The sequence below is a fragment of the Somniosus microcephalus genome, chromosome 11 (genome assembly GCF_052327205.1).
Source record: "Somniosus microcephalus isolate GS21.2 chromosome 11, FLI_Smic_1.0, whole genome shotgun sequence".
In the NCBI taxonomy this organism is placed as follows: domain Eukaryota; kingdom Metazoa; phylum Chordata; class Chondrichthyes; order Squaliformes; family Somniosidae; genus Somniosus; species Somniosus microcephalus.
Genome location: NC_140997.1, coordinates 225,940,212 through 225,954,867, shown reverse-complemented (window position 1 = coordinate 225,954,867; position 14,656 = coordinate 225,940,212). Strand labels below are relative to the sequence as shown.

The 14,656-nt window shown below is 45.6% G+C and overlaps 2 protein-coding genes across 5 annotated transcripts in view; one reads left to right on the top strand and one right to left on the bottom strand.

Annotated features, from left to right (window-relative positions):
* Positions 1–14,656, bottom strand: part of prkar2aa (protein kinase, cAMP-dependent, regulatory, type II, alpha A) — a 286,292-nt gene that overhangs the window by 33,165 nt on the left and 238,471 nt on the right. For both annotated transcript variants that reach the window (XM_086002060.1, XM_086002062.1), the window contains exon 6: positions 825–978. In XM_086002060.1, coding sequence (XP_085858186.1) covers positions 825–978 — 154 coding nt within the window. The remainder of the gene's footprint in view (positions 1–824; positions 979–14,656) is intronic.
* LOC147111297 (uncharacterized) overlaps positions 1–14,656 on the top strand; it is a 182,119-nt gene that overhangs the window by 134,707 nt on the left and 32,756 nt on the right. The gene's annotated exons all lie outside the window — the stretch shown is intronic.

Here is a 14,656-nt window from a genome sequence, read left to right as displayed (position 1 = left end):
TCATCTGACGAAAGGTCAGCGATCTGAAACGTTAACTCTGCTTCTCTATCCACAGATGCTGTCTGACCAGACGGATTATGCTGCTTTGGACTGACTGCCCTGCTGTGTATAGTCAGCATTTTGTGTTTTTATTTCCATATTTCTGTTTTATTTGCAGTTTCCCTTTTTATTTCACTGTCACCACCTTTGGTTCCAATATGCTCCTCGCTCATGTTACAAGCCAGACCTCCACCACCCGCCGCCCCCCCTGCCACCAAACACCTCTCTGAATGTCTGATGCGCCTCGACCCACACCCTGCGGCTAACACCCCACCCTAGCCTGCTTCAGCACCACCATCGATCACAATACGCTCAGCCTCATCCTTGAGCTGTGAGTAATGCACAGGGAGATGTACCTCTATATTTACTTTAGCAACGAGGTTTCTTTTAAATCATAGAATAGTACAGCATAGAAGGAGGCCATTCGGCCCATCGAGTCTGCGCTGGCTCTTTCGAAGAGCAATCCAGTTAGTCCCACTCCCCCTTGCTCTTTCCCCATATCCCTGCAATTCTCTCTCCTTCAAGTATTTATCCAATTCCCTTTTGAAGGCTTCTATTGACTCTGTATCCACCACCCTAAAGAACATAATTTGCAAAATTCAATTCTTGATAAAAGTGAGTGAATAATAGAAGCACAATTTCAGAGGATCAGAGACACATTGTGCTTTCAATAATAACTGAACTAGGCAGACCATCATAAATATACACACGTGTAAATAGATATATCTTTAACTTCTAATGAGGGCCATTTTCTGAATCCTTGACCATAACACAGCGTTACTTACCAGGCCCCAGAGGGCTCCTTCTGTGGTAGCAACAATAGTAGCAGCTCTCGGAGTGTTGTACATCAGTGCCAGCTCACCGAAGCTGCCATGATTGTCGTATTTGCCAACGAGTAGAGGCTGCCCGTCTTTCATTACATAAATATCATATGTACCTCTGTCAGGAGAGATTCAAGAGAAAAAGTTTGAGAGTTTTGGCAAACTCAGATCTTGCATATTTCATGCCTTAAATAAAGTTTCAAAACATTCAAAACTTTGTGAGAAGCCCTTTTTACTAACAGTGCAACATTAGCTAACGTTTTGCAGATAGTAGACCAATGACGATAGATACCATGTGTTTCACTGGGGTTCGCTAAAATCACCGATTAAATTATTGCGGAGGCTCTTCCAGCGACTCAGTTGGTCAGTTCAATGTCTTAATGTGGATCAGGGCCATCCACAGCAGGAAAGTCCCAAATTCAATCGCCACTGCGCTGAGTTAACGAATCTCAGATGCTGTTAGTCATAGGAGCCTCACTGCATGTGCTTGTGGGGAGAGGCTGAACATTGTATACCCAGTATCGGCCCATACATTTGGTGATTTGGACGAGGTATTGGTCAATAGCCATGGCACCATACCCCAGCCATTGGCAGATGAAGGAGGAAAAGGCAAAACAACAGTCAGCGGGGCAAAGATAATGCAAGAAAGTAAAAAGTAATTGTACAGAATTATGGGGTTACGATCATGCAGAGTTTTGCTAATTTTTAAAAATGTATTTGTTCCTGGGATGTGGGCGTCACTGACAAGGCCGACATTTACTGCCCATCCCCAATTGCTCCCGAGAAGGTGGTGGTGAGCCTCCTTCTTGAACCGCTGCAGTCCGTGTGGTGAAGGTACTCCCACAGTGCTGACTTTATCATAACGGTTTGGTACAACTGAGGGGCTCGCTGGGCCATTTCAGAGGGCAGTTAAGAGTCAACCACATTGCTGTGGGTCTGGAGTCACATATAGGCCAGACCGGGTAAGAATGGCTGGTTTCCTTCCCTGAAGGACATTAGTGAACCAGTTGGGTTTTTTAAGACAATCCGGTAGTTTCATGGTCACCATTACTGATACAGGGAACTTTGTGATATCCGGCACCGACGGGACCGAGCTGTTGCTGTCCCATCAAAACTGCCGGACAAACCAGCGCTAATGTTGAAACATACGGAAGCTTTTGAGCTCCGTATCTAGCAACAAGCCCTGTTGCTTAGCAACAGCTTCTAAACAGTCGGCCGTAGCTTGCAAGCGTCTCTGTAGCTAAGCAACAGCTTTAGCTAGACCTTGCAGAGCCTGACTGGTGAAAAAAAAGCAACGAAAAAAAAAACTTACTGAACCGACTCCTGAATTTTGCCGGTGGATCGAGCATTCCGGACAGTTAACCTCCGGATAAAGCAAAGTTTCCTGTACTAGCTTTTTAATTCCAGATTTATTTAATTAACTGCATTTAAATTCCCCCAGCTGCTGTGGTGGGATTTGAACTCTCGTCTCGGGATTATTAGTCCTGGCCTCAGATAGCTAGTCCAGTAACATAACCACAATGCTACCGTGCCCCTATAAAACAAGTCTTCAAGCAGAACTGTCTGAAAATATTAGTCTCATCTTTGCTGTTCAAGGAGTCTGTTTGGATTAAATGTTAGCATTAACCTCTCTCATTATTGACCCAAACCTAACTAGTTCAGTGAGCCTGTTCTAAATGTATAGCAAGACAGAATCATGGCCATTTGAAATACTCAACTTGAGGAAGGAAGCAACTTTGAACATGCTCTCCAGAAGAAAGGTACATCATAATAATAGAGTATACTGTTATGTCACTAAGGGGTATGAAATTTCACCTCATAAATCAAAGAATAAACAAATGGATTAAACGTGCACAAGTAGTATTTATACCTGGATACGTGTGTGTGGTGTGTGGTGTGTGGACCAGGGCCTCAAACCCGGCACCAAGCTCACGGTCTACAGAGCAGCAGTGATACCCGCCCTCCTGTATGCCTCAGAGACATGGACCATGTACAGCAGGCACCTCAAAGCACCGGAGAGGTACCACCAAAGCTGCCTCCGCAAGATCCTGCAAATCCATTAGCAGGATAGGCGCACCAACGTCAGTGTTCTTGCTCAGGCCAACATCCCCAGCATCGAAGCTCTGACCACGCTCAATCAGCTCCGATGGACGGGTCACATTGTCCGCATGCCCGATACGAGACTCCCAAAACAAGCGCTCTACTCGGAGCTCCGACATGGCAAGAGAGCCCCAGGTGGGCAGAGGAAACGCTTCAAGGATACTCTCAAAGCCTCCTTGAAAAAGTGCAACATCCCCACCGACACCTGGGAATCCCTGGTCCAAGACCGCACAAGGTGGAGAAGCATCCGGGAAGGTGCCAAACACCTCGAGTCTCTTCGCCGGGAGCAAGCGGAAGCCAAGCGCAAGGAGCGCATGTCAACCCAAGCACCTCACCCACCCGCCCCTTCAACCACCGTCTGCCCCACCTGAGACAGAGACTGTAGGTCCCGCATTGGACTCTCAGTCACCTGCGAACTCATCTTTAATGTGGAAGCAAGTCGTCCTCGGTTCCAAGGAACTGCCTAAGGGAGAAAGAGAGAGACACATGCACGTGTATATTTAAGAGACCGGAAAGATAAAATATTGATAGACTACGCGGGCAGCACGGTGGCATAGTGGTTAGCACTGTTGCCTCACAGCGCCAGGGACCCGGGTTCGAATCCGGCCTTGGCCGACTGTCTGTGTGGAGTTTGCACATTCTCCCCGTGTTTGCGTGGGTTTTCTCCGGGTGCTCCGGTTTCCTCCCACAGTCCAAAGATGTGTAGGTTAGGTTGATTGGCTATGATAAATTGACCCTTAGTATTAGGGGGATTAAATGCGTGGGGTTACAGGGATAGGGTGGGATATGTGTCGGTGCAGGCTCGATGGGCCGAAATGGCCTCTATCTGCACTGTGGGGTTTCTGTGATACGATGTATTTGATATACACACACATTTATCATATTCAAAACAGAAGAGGTGCAGGGAAGAGGAGAGAATGGGAGGGAGGAGGAAGGGCAATTGGGCTAGAGTGCCGAAACTTCATTTTTAAAATTCTTACTCTAGTATTTGAAATACTAAAATTACGCCTGGCATTGAACTAGCTTTTATCACAGTAATGTTGGGCCTTGTTTCAGTATCATAGAATGTGAGCTGAAAACTTTGAAAATTGGCTGGTTCAAGGAGGGTGGAATTTCCAGTAGTCTATGGGTTAAAACATCATTTTTCAGCTCTTAGACTTCAGGATTTATGTAATAATGGTCTGCTTCATGAGGGCCATACACAAATCGAGTATGCCCCAAGCCCTCCAGCAAGTCAAGTTCAAATAAACACTGCACTGCCAGTCAGGGCCAGCTGAATACTCTTTAAACAAAAGAATCTTTATTTTAGTTTATATCAGCACACTTGTTGTGGCACGTTTGAAGGTGGTGGGTATAGGGAGAGTGAGCAGAATTGTGCATCTTCTCAAGATTCACCATTGGGGGCAGAAAATCTACTGCAGATATTGATCCTCATTAATTAATCTTGTAGGGTGTTGCTCATGAGAAAAATGTTAACCGAGTTAGGATTCTCCATGACAATTAACTTTGCTGTACAAATGTATTTCTTCTGAATCTCTTCATCTCGTTTCTTAACCTCAGACTGCTGTGCTTCATCAATTTTGTTTAATTTCTTGCCATCTTTTCATTTTTCCTTTTATTCAATCTTTGCTAAATTTGAAATTGAACAAAATGAATGAAGATCTATTGTCATTTTTCAAGACTTTGGACTAGGAGTAATTATGAATCAATTTATATGATGATGTTGCTTTTGAACTAAATACAACCCCCAAGCGGTTAACTCATAACACAAAAGTTATCTGGGAATGTTGATTAGGCCCATTAGATGCAGCCAGATGAAATGGCTAACTGCACTGTGCTTCTCGCATACCATACCAGTTTGAGACAATGGGGTTTGTTACTATATTTCATACATTTGCGCTTGTAATGTTGCAATGGCTTCCCTTCATTGGACACAGCAAGGGTCTTAGCTGAACAGGCATTAGAGGTGCCATGTTTGGCCGGGGTGGTTCTGATTTGAGATAGTATTTTTGATTGGCAGATCAAGAAGCCAATCCTCAACACAGAGCTGGAAGGTGGTCAGAAATCAGCTTTATTTATTCATGTCTCCGTGGAAAAGACAGTCTGCAGGTAGTTTTGAATTTGAAACAGTCAGAGAGGCAAATAACTTCTCTTCCCCCTAAAGTTAGTGCCAGGCACTTCTGCGAGTACTGACTTGTAAAGTGAACCGAGGCCCATATAAAGAACCAAGTTTGCATGATTTATCATTTTTGATGTTCCAAGGGGTGACAGTAAAAAGACCGAGTTTCAATGAAAATTATATTCTGTTCAGTATTGTATTTTGTGTAATATAAACCAGTTTGTTGGTTTACAATTGGCCTCATCGCGCCAGACTGCTCACCAGTCTCCCTTCCGGAAAATAGGAGAAACACACGCACAAGATCATGGATTCCAGCATGCACAATGGAGGGGTCGTATTATTACGGCCCCCTGCTCACTCCAACTTGTGACTAGATATTGGTAGGTAAAAATCATAGGGGATGCTGGGTCTACTTACAGGAGTAACCGGTGACGCTGAATCAGAGAATATTTAGTGCAGACCTGACATTTGTCAAGCTGGAAACCCTTTTGCTGGTCCAGGCAAGCAGACAGACAGAGAGCCTTTACTACCTGCAATATGCATTTCCAATCTCTCGTTTAAGTGCAATGATTGTGAAGTCCGTTGATACTGCACCAATGTAACAACACCTAAAGTGTAACGATCCAAGTGTAAAGTCCCAGCAAGCCGAATACAGAAAAGTGTATGTAAAATTTAAGCTGACATCTATAAAAGCGGTTTACAATGCAAATTAATAAATTGAACGAGGATTCAAAGCTGTAGCCTAGAACTTTGTTTGCTTTTAGCGAAAGAATGGTGAGAAATAATATGCAAGACAAACATCTGACGAAAGGTGGCTTCAGGAAAGAAAGTTGCATTAAAAAGTCAGCAAGTCAACAAGCCTGAACTGTTCTTCTCACCTTTTAATTTTCAGCACAAAGTGACACAGGTAGGAGCAAGTGATTTGGACAGGGTGAATCAGCCTGAACATCTCTCGAGTTACTGTGTGGAGTGCAATTTGCTACCCGAGAACTGCAATTTTGCGTTAAAAGTTGTGGAGGCAGCAGTTTCTGATCACAAACATTATTTGCCCTGGGTGCAATGTCAAGAAATGGGTTGCCATGGTGTGGAGATGTCGGTGTTGGACTGGGGTGGACAAATGTAAGAAATCACACAACACCAGGTTATAGTCCAACAGCTTTATTTGAAATCACAAGCTTTCGGAACACTGCTCCTTCATCAGGTGAAGTGGAGACCTGCTGTGATTTCCAGCAAAAAAATGTTTTTTGTCTTTTTCTGTTTTTCATACAGACTCCAGCATCTGCAACATTTGACCCCTTGTGACCCCACCTCATTGTTCTTTGATGTAATGTTTTCCTGACTGACCTGTTTGGACATCATTTACACCTTTGATTGCTGTGATTATCTCTCTGCCGAGGCGTGATAAATGGCAGTTAGAAAGATTACCTGTAAACATCTGACATTATTCTCTGACTATATAAGCTGTGTTGTTATGCATCTCTCCACTTCACCTGACGAAGGAGCAGCGCTCCGAAAGCTTGTGATTTCAAATAAAGCTGTTGGACTATAACCTGGTGTTGTGTGATTTCTTACATAAGAAATGGGTTGCCATTCATCCTTTTTACAGTAAAGCAAGATGTGGTAAACTTAAAGGGGAGAATAATATAATATAAAACTTCCAAGGCAGCAAGAACTGTTGTGCAATTAACACTTAGACCAGTTTTATATTAATAGAGGTGCTTTTAAGTCCAGTAATTATACTGGTTTCTGCGGTGCCGAATCTATCCGCTTTATACAGGACAACAGATTTGGCAACAACGGGTGTGAATCTTACGCATGCACAGCAGCAGCAAATTGTGCAATGTGACTGCAGGTCTTCCCCAGCACTGCTTAAGGGTCTATACAAGCCAGCAGTGTAGAAAATGCACTGCTGGCCTATATGGACAAGTGGGGCGGTCAGCTCGACTGCGACCGGGCCCCAGCACGGCAGATAGCAGACCTGAACTTCGTGCCAACGACACTAACTGTTGACGCTTGCCACCGCCGGAAAGGATACAGATGGCTGAGTTTTTTGATCAGTCGGGAAAGAGCAAGGGGGAGTGGGACTAATTGAATAGCTCTTTCAAAGAGCTGGTACAGTCACAAAGTGCCGATTGACCTCCTCCTGTGCCAATTATGGATTGTGGGAAGACAGCGAGGTGCACTTTAAAGAAATCGAGTCTGGAGGTGACAGAAGGCAAAGGGGGAACGGTTTCAGCAAATGGAGAGGCTAAAACAGGGTCAGAGGCAGGCAATGCTGTGGAGGTGGAATAAGCAGACTTGTTAATGAATAGATGTGAAGCTCCGCTCAGGATCAAACAGGATGCCAAGGTTTCACACAATCCGACTTAGGTCAGAGGAAATGAGTGAAAACCCCCATTCCAGAAGGTTGTCATTGTCTCCAACTTCAGAACTTGGAGAGTTATTCATACTACAAGGTCAGCACAGACTGCTCTTGACGTCACTGACAATTTAGTAGCATAAAGGCAGCATTAACTGAGGAGCAGCTGTCTTTAACACTGCTCTTGGAAACTAAAAGATAACACCTTTACTCAAATTGGAATTTTACATTAGCTGTTGTGCGCATCGGCAACGGTTTGCAAAAAGGAAAGCTGCTCTCCTCACTTCCAGTTTGACAGACTCATGCCATTTTAATGAGGTGACGGCTAATTGGCCAAATGTGTTCCTTTTCCCGCTTCACGAGTGTCATTCACAGTCAAACACTTATGGGGAAATCTTGCACAACTGAGCAAAGAATTAACTGTAAACTTAATCAAAACTCCACTATTGTGATTCGCTGCGGCTTTTATTTTCCTCAAAACGCTTAAAACCAGAACCCACTGTGATGAGGAACACTGGGGCTGAAATAAATACAAGACAAAACACCAACTTGCGCTTATGTAACACATTTAACCTAGAAAATATCCAAATGCACTTTAGGGAGCGGGGAGAAAAAATTGGAATAGATAAGGAACATACATAGAAACATAGAAGATCGGAGCAGGAGTAGGCCATTCGGCCCCTCGAGCCTGCTCCGCCATTCAATGAGATCATGGCTGATCATCCAAACTCAGTACCCTGTCCCTGCTTTCTCCCCATATCCCTTGATCCCCTTAGCCTTAAGAAATATATCCAACTCCTTCTTGAATATATTTAATGAATTGGCCTCAACTGCCTTGTGCGGTAGAGAATTCCACAGGTTCACCACTCTCTGGGTGAAGAAATTCCTCCTCATCTCAGTCCTAAATGGCTTAGCCCTTATCCTTAGACTGTGACCCCTGGTTCTGGACTCCCCCGCCATCGAGACATGAGGGAGACATTAGGAAGGTGGAGGGGGGGGGCTCACCAAAAGTTTGGTTGGTAAGATTGGATTTGAGAAGGTGTTTTTTTTTAAAGATATAGAAAAAAAGGCTTAGGGATAGAGAGATCCAGAGTGGAGCTGAAGGAACTGAAGTCTCTACCACCAGCATTTGGATGAACAGAGATGGGGGGGGAGTGCACAGAAAGCCAGAGTTGGAGAACCGAAGCATGGAGGAGAAGATGAAACTTGAGTGAGGCCAGGCCATGGAGATACCTGAAGACAAGAATTAAGATTTTAAATTTAATGTTGGCAGCCAGTGAGGGGGATCCAGACAGCTGTCTTTTGGAGTTTACGGAGGATGGGAGGCCAGTGTGGCGAATACAAGAGAAATCAAATCAAAAGCAATGGATAAGGGTTTCAGAGGTGGAAGGGTTAGAAGCTGGCAATGATTCAGATATGGAAATAAGCAGTCTTGACATTGGATAGGATGCAGAGTGTGAAGTTCAACAAGGTACCATGGTCTAGTTCAGCCGAAGTAAGTGGCCGGAGAGGAAGAGGTAATGGAGTTTGCAGCAAGGGCTGAAAACAAGGACTTCAGTCTCCCTGATGTTCAGTTGGAGCAAGCTGTTCCTCGTCCATGACTTGATATCAGACAGGCAGTCAGAGCACTGTAGTCATAGGGTCGAGAGAAGTGAAGGAGCGGGTATCAGCCTGTAGCTGAAGAGGAGGAGGGGGTCAAAGATCGAACACTGGGGTAATTCAGAGGTGGCGGCACAAAGAATCATAGAATGGTTACAGCACAGAAGGAGGCCTTACGGCCCATCGAGCCCGTGCCGGCTCTCTGCAAGAGTACTTCAGCTAGTCCCACTCCCCTGCCTTTTCCCTGTAGCGCTGCAATTTTTTTTCTCCTTCAGGTACTTGTCCAATTCCCTATTGAAAGCTGTGATTGAGTCTGCCTCCACCACCCTTTCAGGCAGTGCATTCCAGATCCTAACCCCTCGCTGCGTAAAAAAGTTGTTCCTCATGTTGCCTTTGGTTCTTTTGCCAATCACCTTGAATCTGTGTCCTCTGGTTCTCGATCCTTCCGCCAATGGGAACAGTTTCTCTCTATCTACTCTGTCGAGACCCCTCATGATTTTGAGCACCTCGATCAAATCTCCTCTCAAAGGCGGGATGAGAAGCCATTGCTGAACAACGGAGGATAGGCGTTGGAGAAGGATGGTGCGTACTCGAATGTTACGGGAGGTCAAGGATGGAAAATGCACCACAGTCGCAGAGGATATAATTCCTGACTTTGCCTGGAGCAGTCTTGGTGTCGCGAGGGAGATCAGCGATGGGGCAGCAGTTGCAGAGAATGGATGGGTTGAGGGTTGGTTTTTTGCACGAGGGGGTTTTTGAAAGCGAGAAGAACGGTGGCTGAGGAAAGGGAGCCAGGATGTAGTGATTAGGTGAGGACAAGCTTGGGTTAAAATTCTTAAGACTGTAGGAGGAATGGAAGAATGAGGGAGGTAAGCAATTCACATGGGGGGAGGGGGTTAGGAAAAAGCATAGCGATTTCGAATGGGAATTCATGCCCTTTTCTTGTTGTTGGTTTATATTCTTAAGATTTGGAAAAGGAAATAGTGTATTGAGTTTTGATTTCAACATAGCATCATTTATTTTACTGTATTTACTGTTAGAAAGGATTTCTTTTTTTAAAGATGGAAACGATCTCTCAAAGACACACTTCATTCATGTTATGCATCAATCCCCTAACTTGTAAGGTAAATAGGGAACACATTCCCAAAGCCACTGCCAACGTTGCTTTGCAACTGACTGCCAAGATATTGAGAACGTGGGACTGGGTAGCAACTCGCACTTGAAAATATGGATAAAGAGAACAACAGCAGAACTGGGTGCGGCCAAGTTTCTACTACTCTACTGCACTGCAGGAGCGAGCCCAATTCGAACGGTCGATCAGCTGTTTTAAGTTGAAATAGCAAGCAAACTGGATAGAGCCAGCTATGACAATTAAGTGATCAGAGGCTAGAGTGTAGTTTGTCACGGAGTGCAGGTCGGAACAGAGTGTTAAGCTGCGAGTTTGGTGAGTGAGGGAGTTCACGGAGGGAGCTGTTCCTTTCTTTTTCTATCTTTGTCAGCTTCCAGGAGAGCAGGAGCTAAAAAGCTGCACAAGAGGGGACAGAGAACCAGCGGGAGTTCGGCTCTGTGACACCCCCCATCCGCATCTGGAGAACAATAAAAGTGCAGTTTAAACAGAGTGCTGCGAGTTGGGAATTGGTTCTTACTTTACACCAAGGAAAGAGTCCGAGAGCGGGAGCAGTCAAACAACAACAACTGCGAAACCGCTAAAGTGACGTCAAAACCAGAGAAGGAGCGGATTGGCAAGTAGGACCTGGTGAGTATTTCTACAGTCCAATAGTTAAAGTAAAAAGTAAGGTCTCCAGTTTAGAGTAAGTAGTGTTTAAAGGGAAGTAAGGTCCCTAGTGTATTTAATATTCTTGGAAGTAAAGGGAGTAAATTAAGGGTAGAACATGGCAGGGCAGCTTGGAGAGCTCCTCCTGTGCAATGTGGGAAGTCAGGGACACTTTCGGTGTCCAGGGCGAACACGTGTGCAGGAAGTGTCTCCAGCTGCAGCTACTCGAAATCCGCGTTTCGGAGCTGGGGCTTCAGCTGGAGTCACTGTGGAGCATCCGCGAAGCTGAGATCTTTATGGATAGCACGTTTAACGAGGTGGTCACACCGCAGGTAAAGAGTGCACAGGCAGACAGGAAATGAGTGACCGCCAGACAGAGTAAAAGAACTATGAATATAGTGCAGGAGTCCCCTGGGTCCATCTCCCTCTCCGACAGATTTTCCGTTTTGGATACTGCTGGGGGTGATGGTTTCTCAGGGGAATGTAGCAAGAGCCAAGTCCGTGGCACTACGAGTGGCTCAGCTGCACAGGAGGGGAGGAAATAGAGGGGGAGAGCAATAGTGATAGGGGAACAGATAGACGTTGCTGTGGCTGCAGACGTGACTCCAGGATAGTATGTTGCCTCCCTGGTGCCAGGGTCAAGGATGTCACTGAACAGCTGCAGGGCATTCTGAAGGGGGAGGGCAAACAGTCAGAGGTCGTGGTTCACATTGGTACCAACGACATAGGGAGAAAGAGGGATGAGGTCTTGCAACAAGAATTTAGGGAGCTAGGCAGCAGATTAAAAAGCAGGACCTCAAAGGTTGTAATCTCTGGATTACTCCCGGTGCCACGTGCTAGTGAGTATAGGAATAGGAGGATAGAGCAGATGAATGCATGGCTAAAGAGTTGGTGCAGGAGGGAGGGTTTTAGTTTCCTGGATCACTGGGTCTGCTTCTGGGGGAGGTGGGACCTGTACAAGTCGGACGGGTTGCACCTGAACCGGAACGGGACCAACATCCTTGCGGGGAGGTTTGCTAGTACTGTAGTGGGGAGGGGGGGTTTAAACTAACTTGGCAGGGGGATGGGATACGGAGTGGAACTATGGTAGGGGGTGATGCACAGCCAAATATAGAGGAAAAAACAAGTCAGCCTGGAAGACAGAGCAAATATGTAACAGCACAAGGGAGTATGGCAAGGCTGGATGGCATTTATTTTAATGCAAGGAGTCTTGCGAGTAAGGCAGATGAATTGAAGGTGTTGATGAACACATGGGAGTATGATATTGTTGCTATCACAGAGACATGGTTGAGGGAGGGGCAGGACTGGCAGCTCAATATTCTGGGGTATAGAATCTTCAGGTGAGACAGAGGGGGTGTAAAAGAGGGGGTGTCGCAATATTAATCAAGGAGTCAATTACTGCTGTAAGGAGGGATGATATCTTAGCGGATTTCTCTAATGAAGCCATATGGGTAGAACTTAAAAACAAAAAGGGGGCAAGCACTTTGCTGGGAGTGTACTATAGGCCCCCAAACAGTCAGGGGGAGATAGAGGAACAGATATGTAGGCAAATCTCAGAGAAGTATAAAAGTAATAGGGTAATAATAGTAGGGGATTTCAACTTCCCCAATATTAACTGGGATAGTCAGAGTGTGAAAGGCTTAGAGGGTGTAGAATTCTTAAAGTGCATCCAGGAGAGCTTTTTGAGCCAGCATGTAGAAAGTCCTACAAGAGAGGGGGCGGTACTGGACCAAATTCTAGGGAATGTAGCCGGGCAAGTGGTAGGAGTGTCAGTAGGAGAGCATTTTGGTGACAGTGACCATAATTCGGTGAGATTTAAGGTAGTCATGGAAAAGGACAAAGATGGACCGGAAATAAGGTTCTAAATTGGGGGAAGGCCGATTTTAATATAAGGCAGGATCTGGCCAAAGTCGACTGGGATCAGCTACTTGTAGGAAAATCCACATCAGAGCAGTGGGAGTCTTTCAGAAAGGAAATAGAGAGAGTACAATGGCACTATGTTCCCGTAAAGGTCAAGGGTGGGACCAACAAGCCCAGGGAACCCTGGATGTCAAGGGATATACAAGAATGGATTAGGGAAAAAAAAGGGAGGCTTTTGGCAGATACAAAGGACTAAAAACAGCAAAAGCCCTAACGGAGTATAGAAAGTGCAGGGGGATACTTAAAAAAGAAATTAGGAGAGCGAAGAGGGGGCATGAAAAAACACTGGCGGGCAAAATAAAGGAAAATCTCAAGGTGTTTTATAAGTATATTAAGGGCAAGAGGATAACCAGGGAAAGAGTAGGGCCCATTAGGGACCAAAGTTGCAATGTGTGTGTAGAGCCGGAAGATGTAGGTGAGGTTTTAAATGAATATTTTGCATTTGTGTTCACTATGGAGAAGGACAATGTAGGCATAGAAATCAGGCAGGGGGATGGGGATATACTTGAACAAATTAGTACTAGCGGTTTTAGCGGGCCTAAAAGTGGATAAATCCCCAGGCCCAGACGAGATGTATCCCAGGCTGCTGTGTGAGGCAAGGGAGGAGATTGCAGGGGCTCTGACACAAATTTCAGAACCTCTCTGGCCACAGGGGAGGTGCTAGAGGACAGCTAACGCAGTACCATTATTCAAGAAGGGTAGTAGGGGTAAACCAGGGAATTACAGGCCAATGAGCCTAACATCAGTGGTAGGAAATTATTGGAAAAAATTCTGAGGGACAGAATTAATCTCCACTTGGGAGAGGCAGGGATTAATCAGGGATAGTCAGCATGGCTTTGTCAGGGGGAGATCGTGTCTAACCAATTTGATTGAATTTTTCAAGGGGGTGACTAGGTGTGTGGATGAGGGTAGTGCAGTTGATGTAGTCTACATGGACTTCAGTAAAGCTTTTGACAAAGTCCCGCATGGGAGACTGGTCAAGAAGGTAAGAGCCCAGGGCAATTGGCACATTGGATCCAAAGTTGGCTTAGTGGCAGGAAGCAGAGGGAGATGGTCGAAGGTTGTTTTTATGACTGGAAGCCTGTGTCTAGTGGTGTACCACAGGGTTCGGTGCTGGGTCCTTTGCTGTTTGTAGTGTACATTAATGATTTAGATATGAATGTAGGAGGTATGATCAGTAAGTTCGCAGATGACACGAAAATTGGTGGGGTGGTAAATAGCGAGGAGGGAAGCCTCAGGCTACAGGACGATATAGATGGGTTAGTTAGATGGGCAGAACAATGGCAAATGGAATTTAACCCTGAAAAGTGTGAGGTGATGCATTTTGGGAGGACTAACAAGGCAAGGGAAGGACCCTAGGAAGGACAGAGGATCAGAGGGACCTTGGTGTGCATGTACATAGATCCCTGAAGGCAGCAGTACAGGTAGATAAGGTGGTTAAAAAGGCATATGGGATACTTGCCTTCATTAGCCAAGGCATAGAATATAAGAGCAGGGAGGTTATGATGGTGCTGTACAAAACGCTAGTTAGGCCACAGCTGGAATACTGTGTGCAGTTCTGGTCGCCACACTATAGGAAGGATGTGATTGCATTGGAGAGGGTGCAGAGGAGATTCACCAGGATGTTACCTGGGCTGGAGCGTTTCAGCTATGAAGAGAGACTGGACAGGCTGGGGTTGTTTTCCTTAGAGCAGAGAAGGCTGAGGGGGGACCTGATTGAGGTGTACAAAATTATGAGGGGCATAGATAGGGTAGATAGAAAGGAACTTTTCCCCTTAGTAGAGGGGTCAATAACCAGGGGGCATAATTTCAAGTTAAGGGGCAGGGGGTTTAGAGGGGATTTGAGGAAAATCTTTTTCACCCAGAGGGTGGTTGGAATCTGGAACTCACTGCCTGAAAGGGTGGTAGAGGCAGGAACTCTCAAA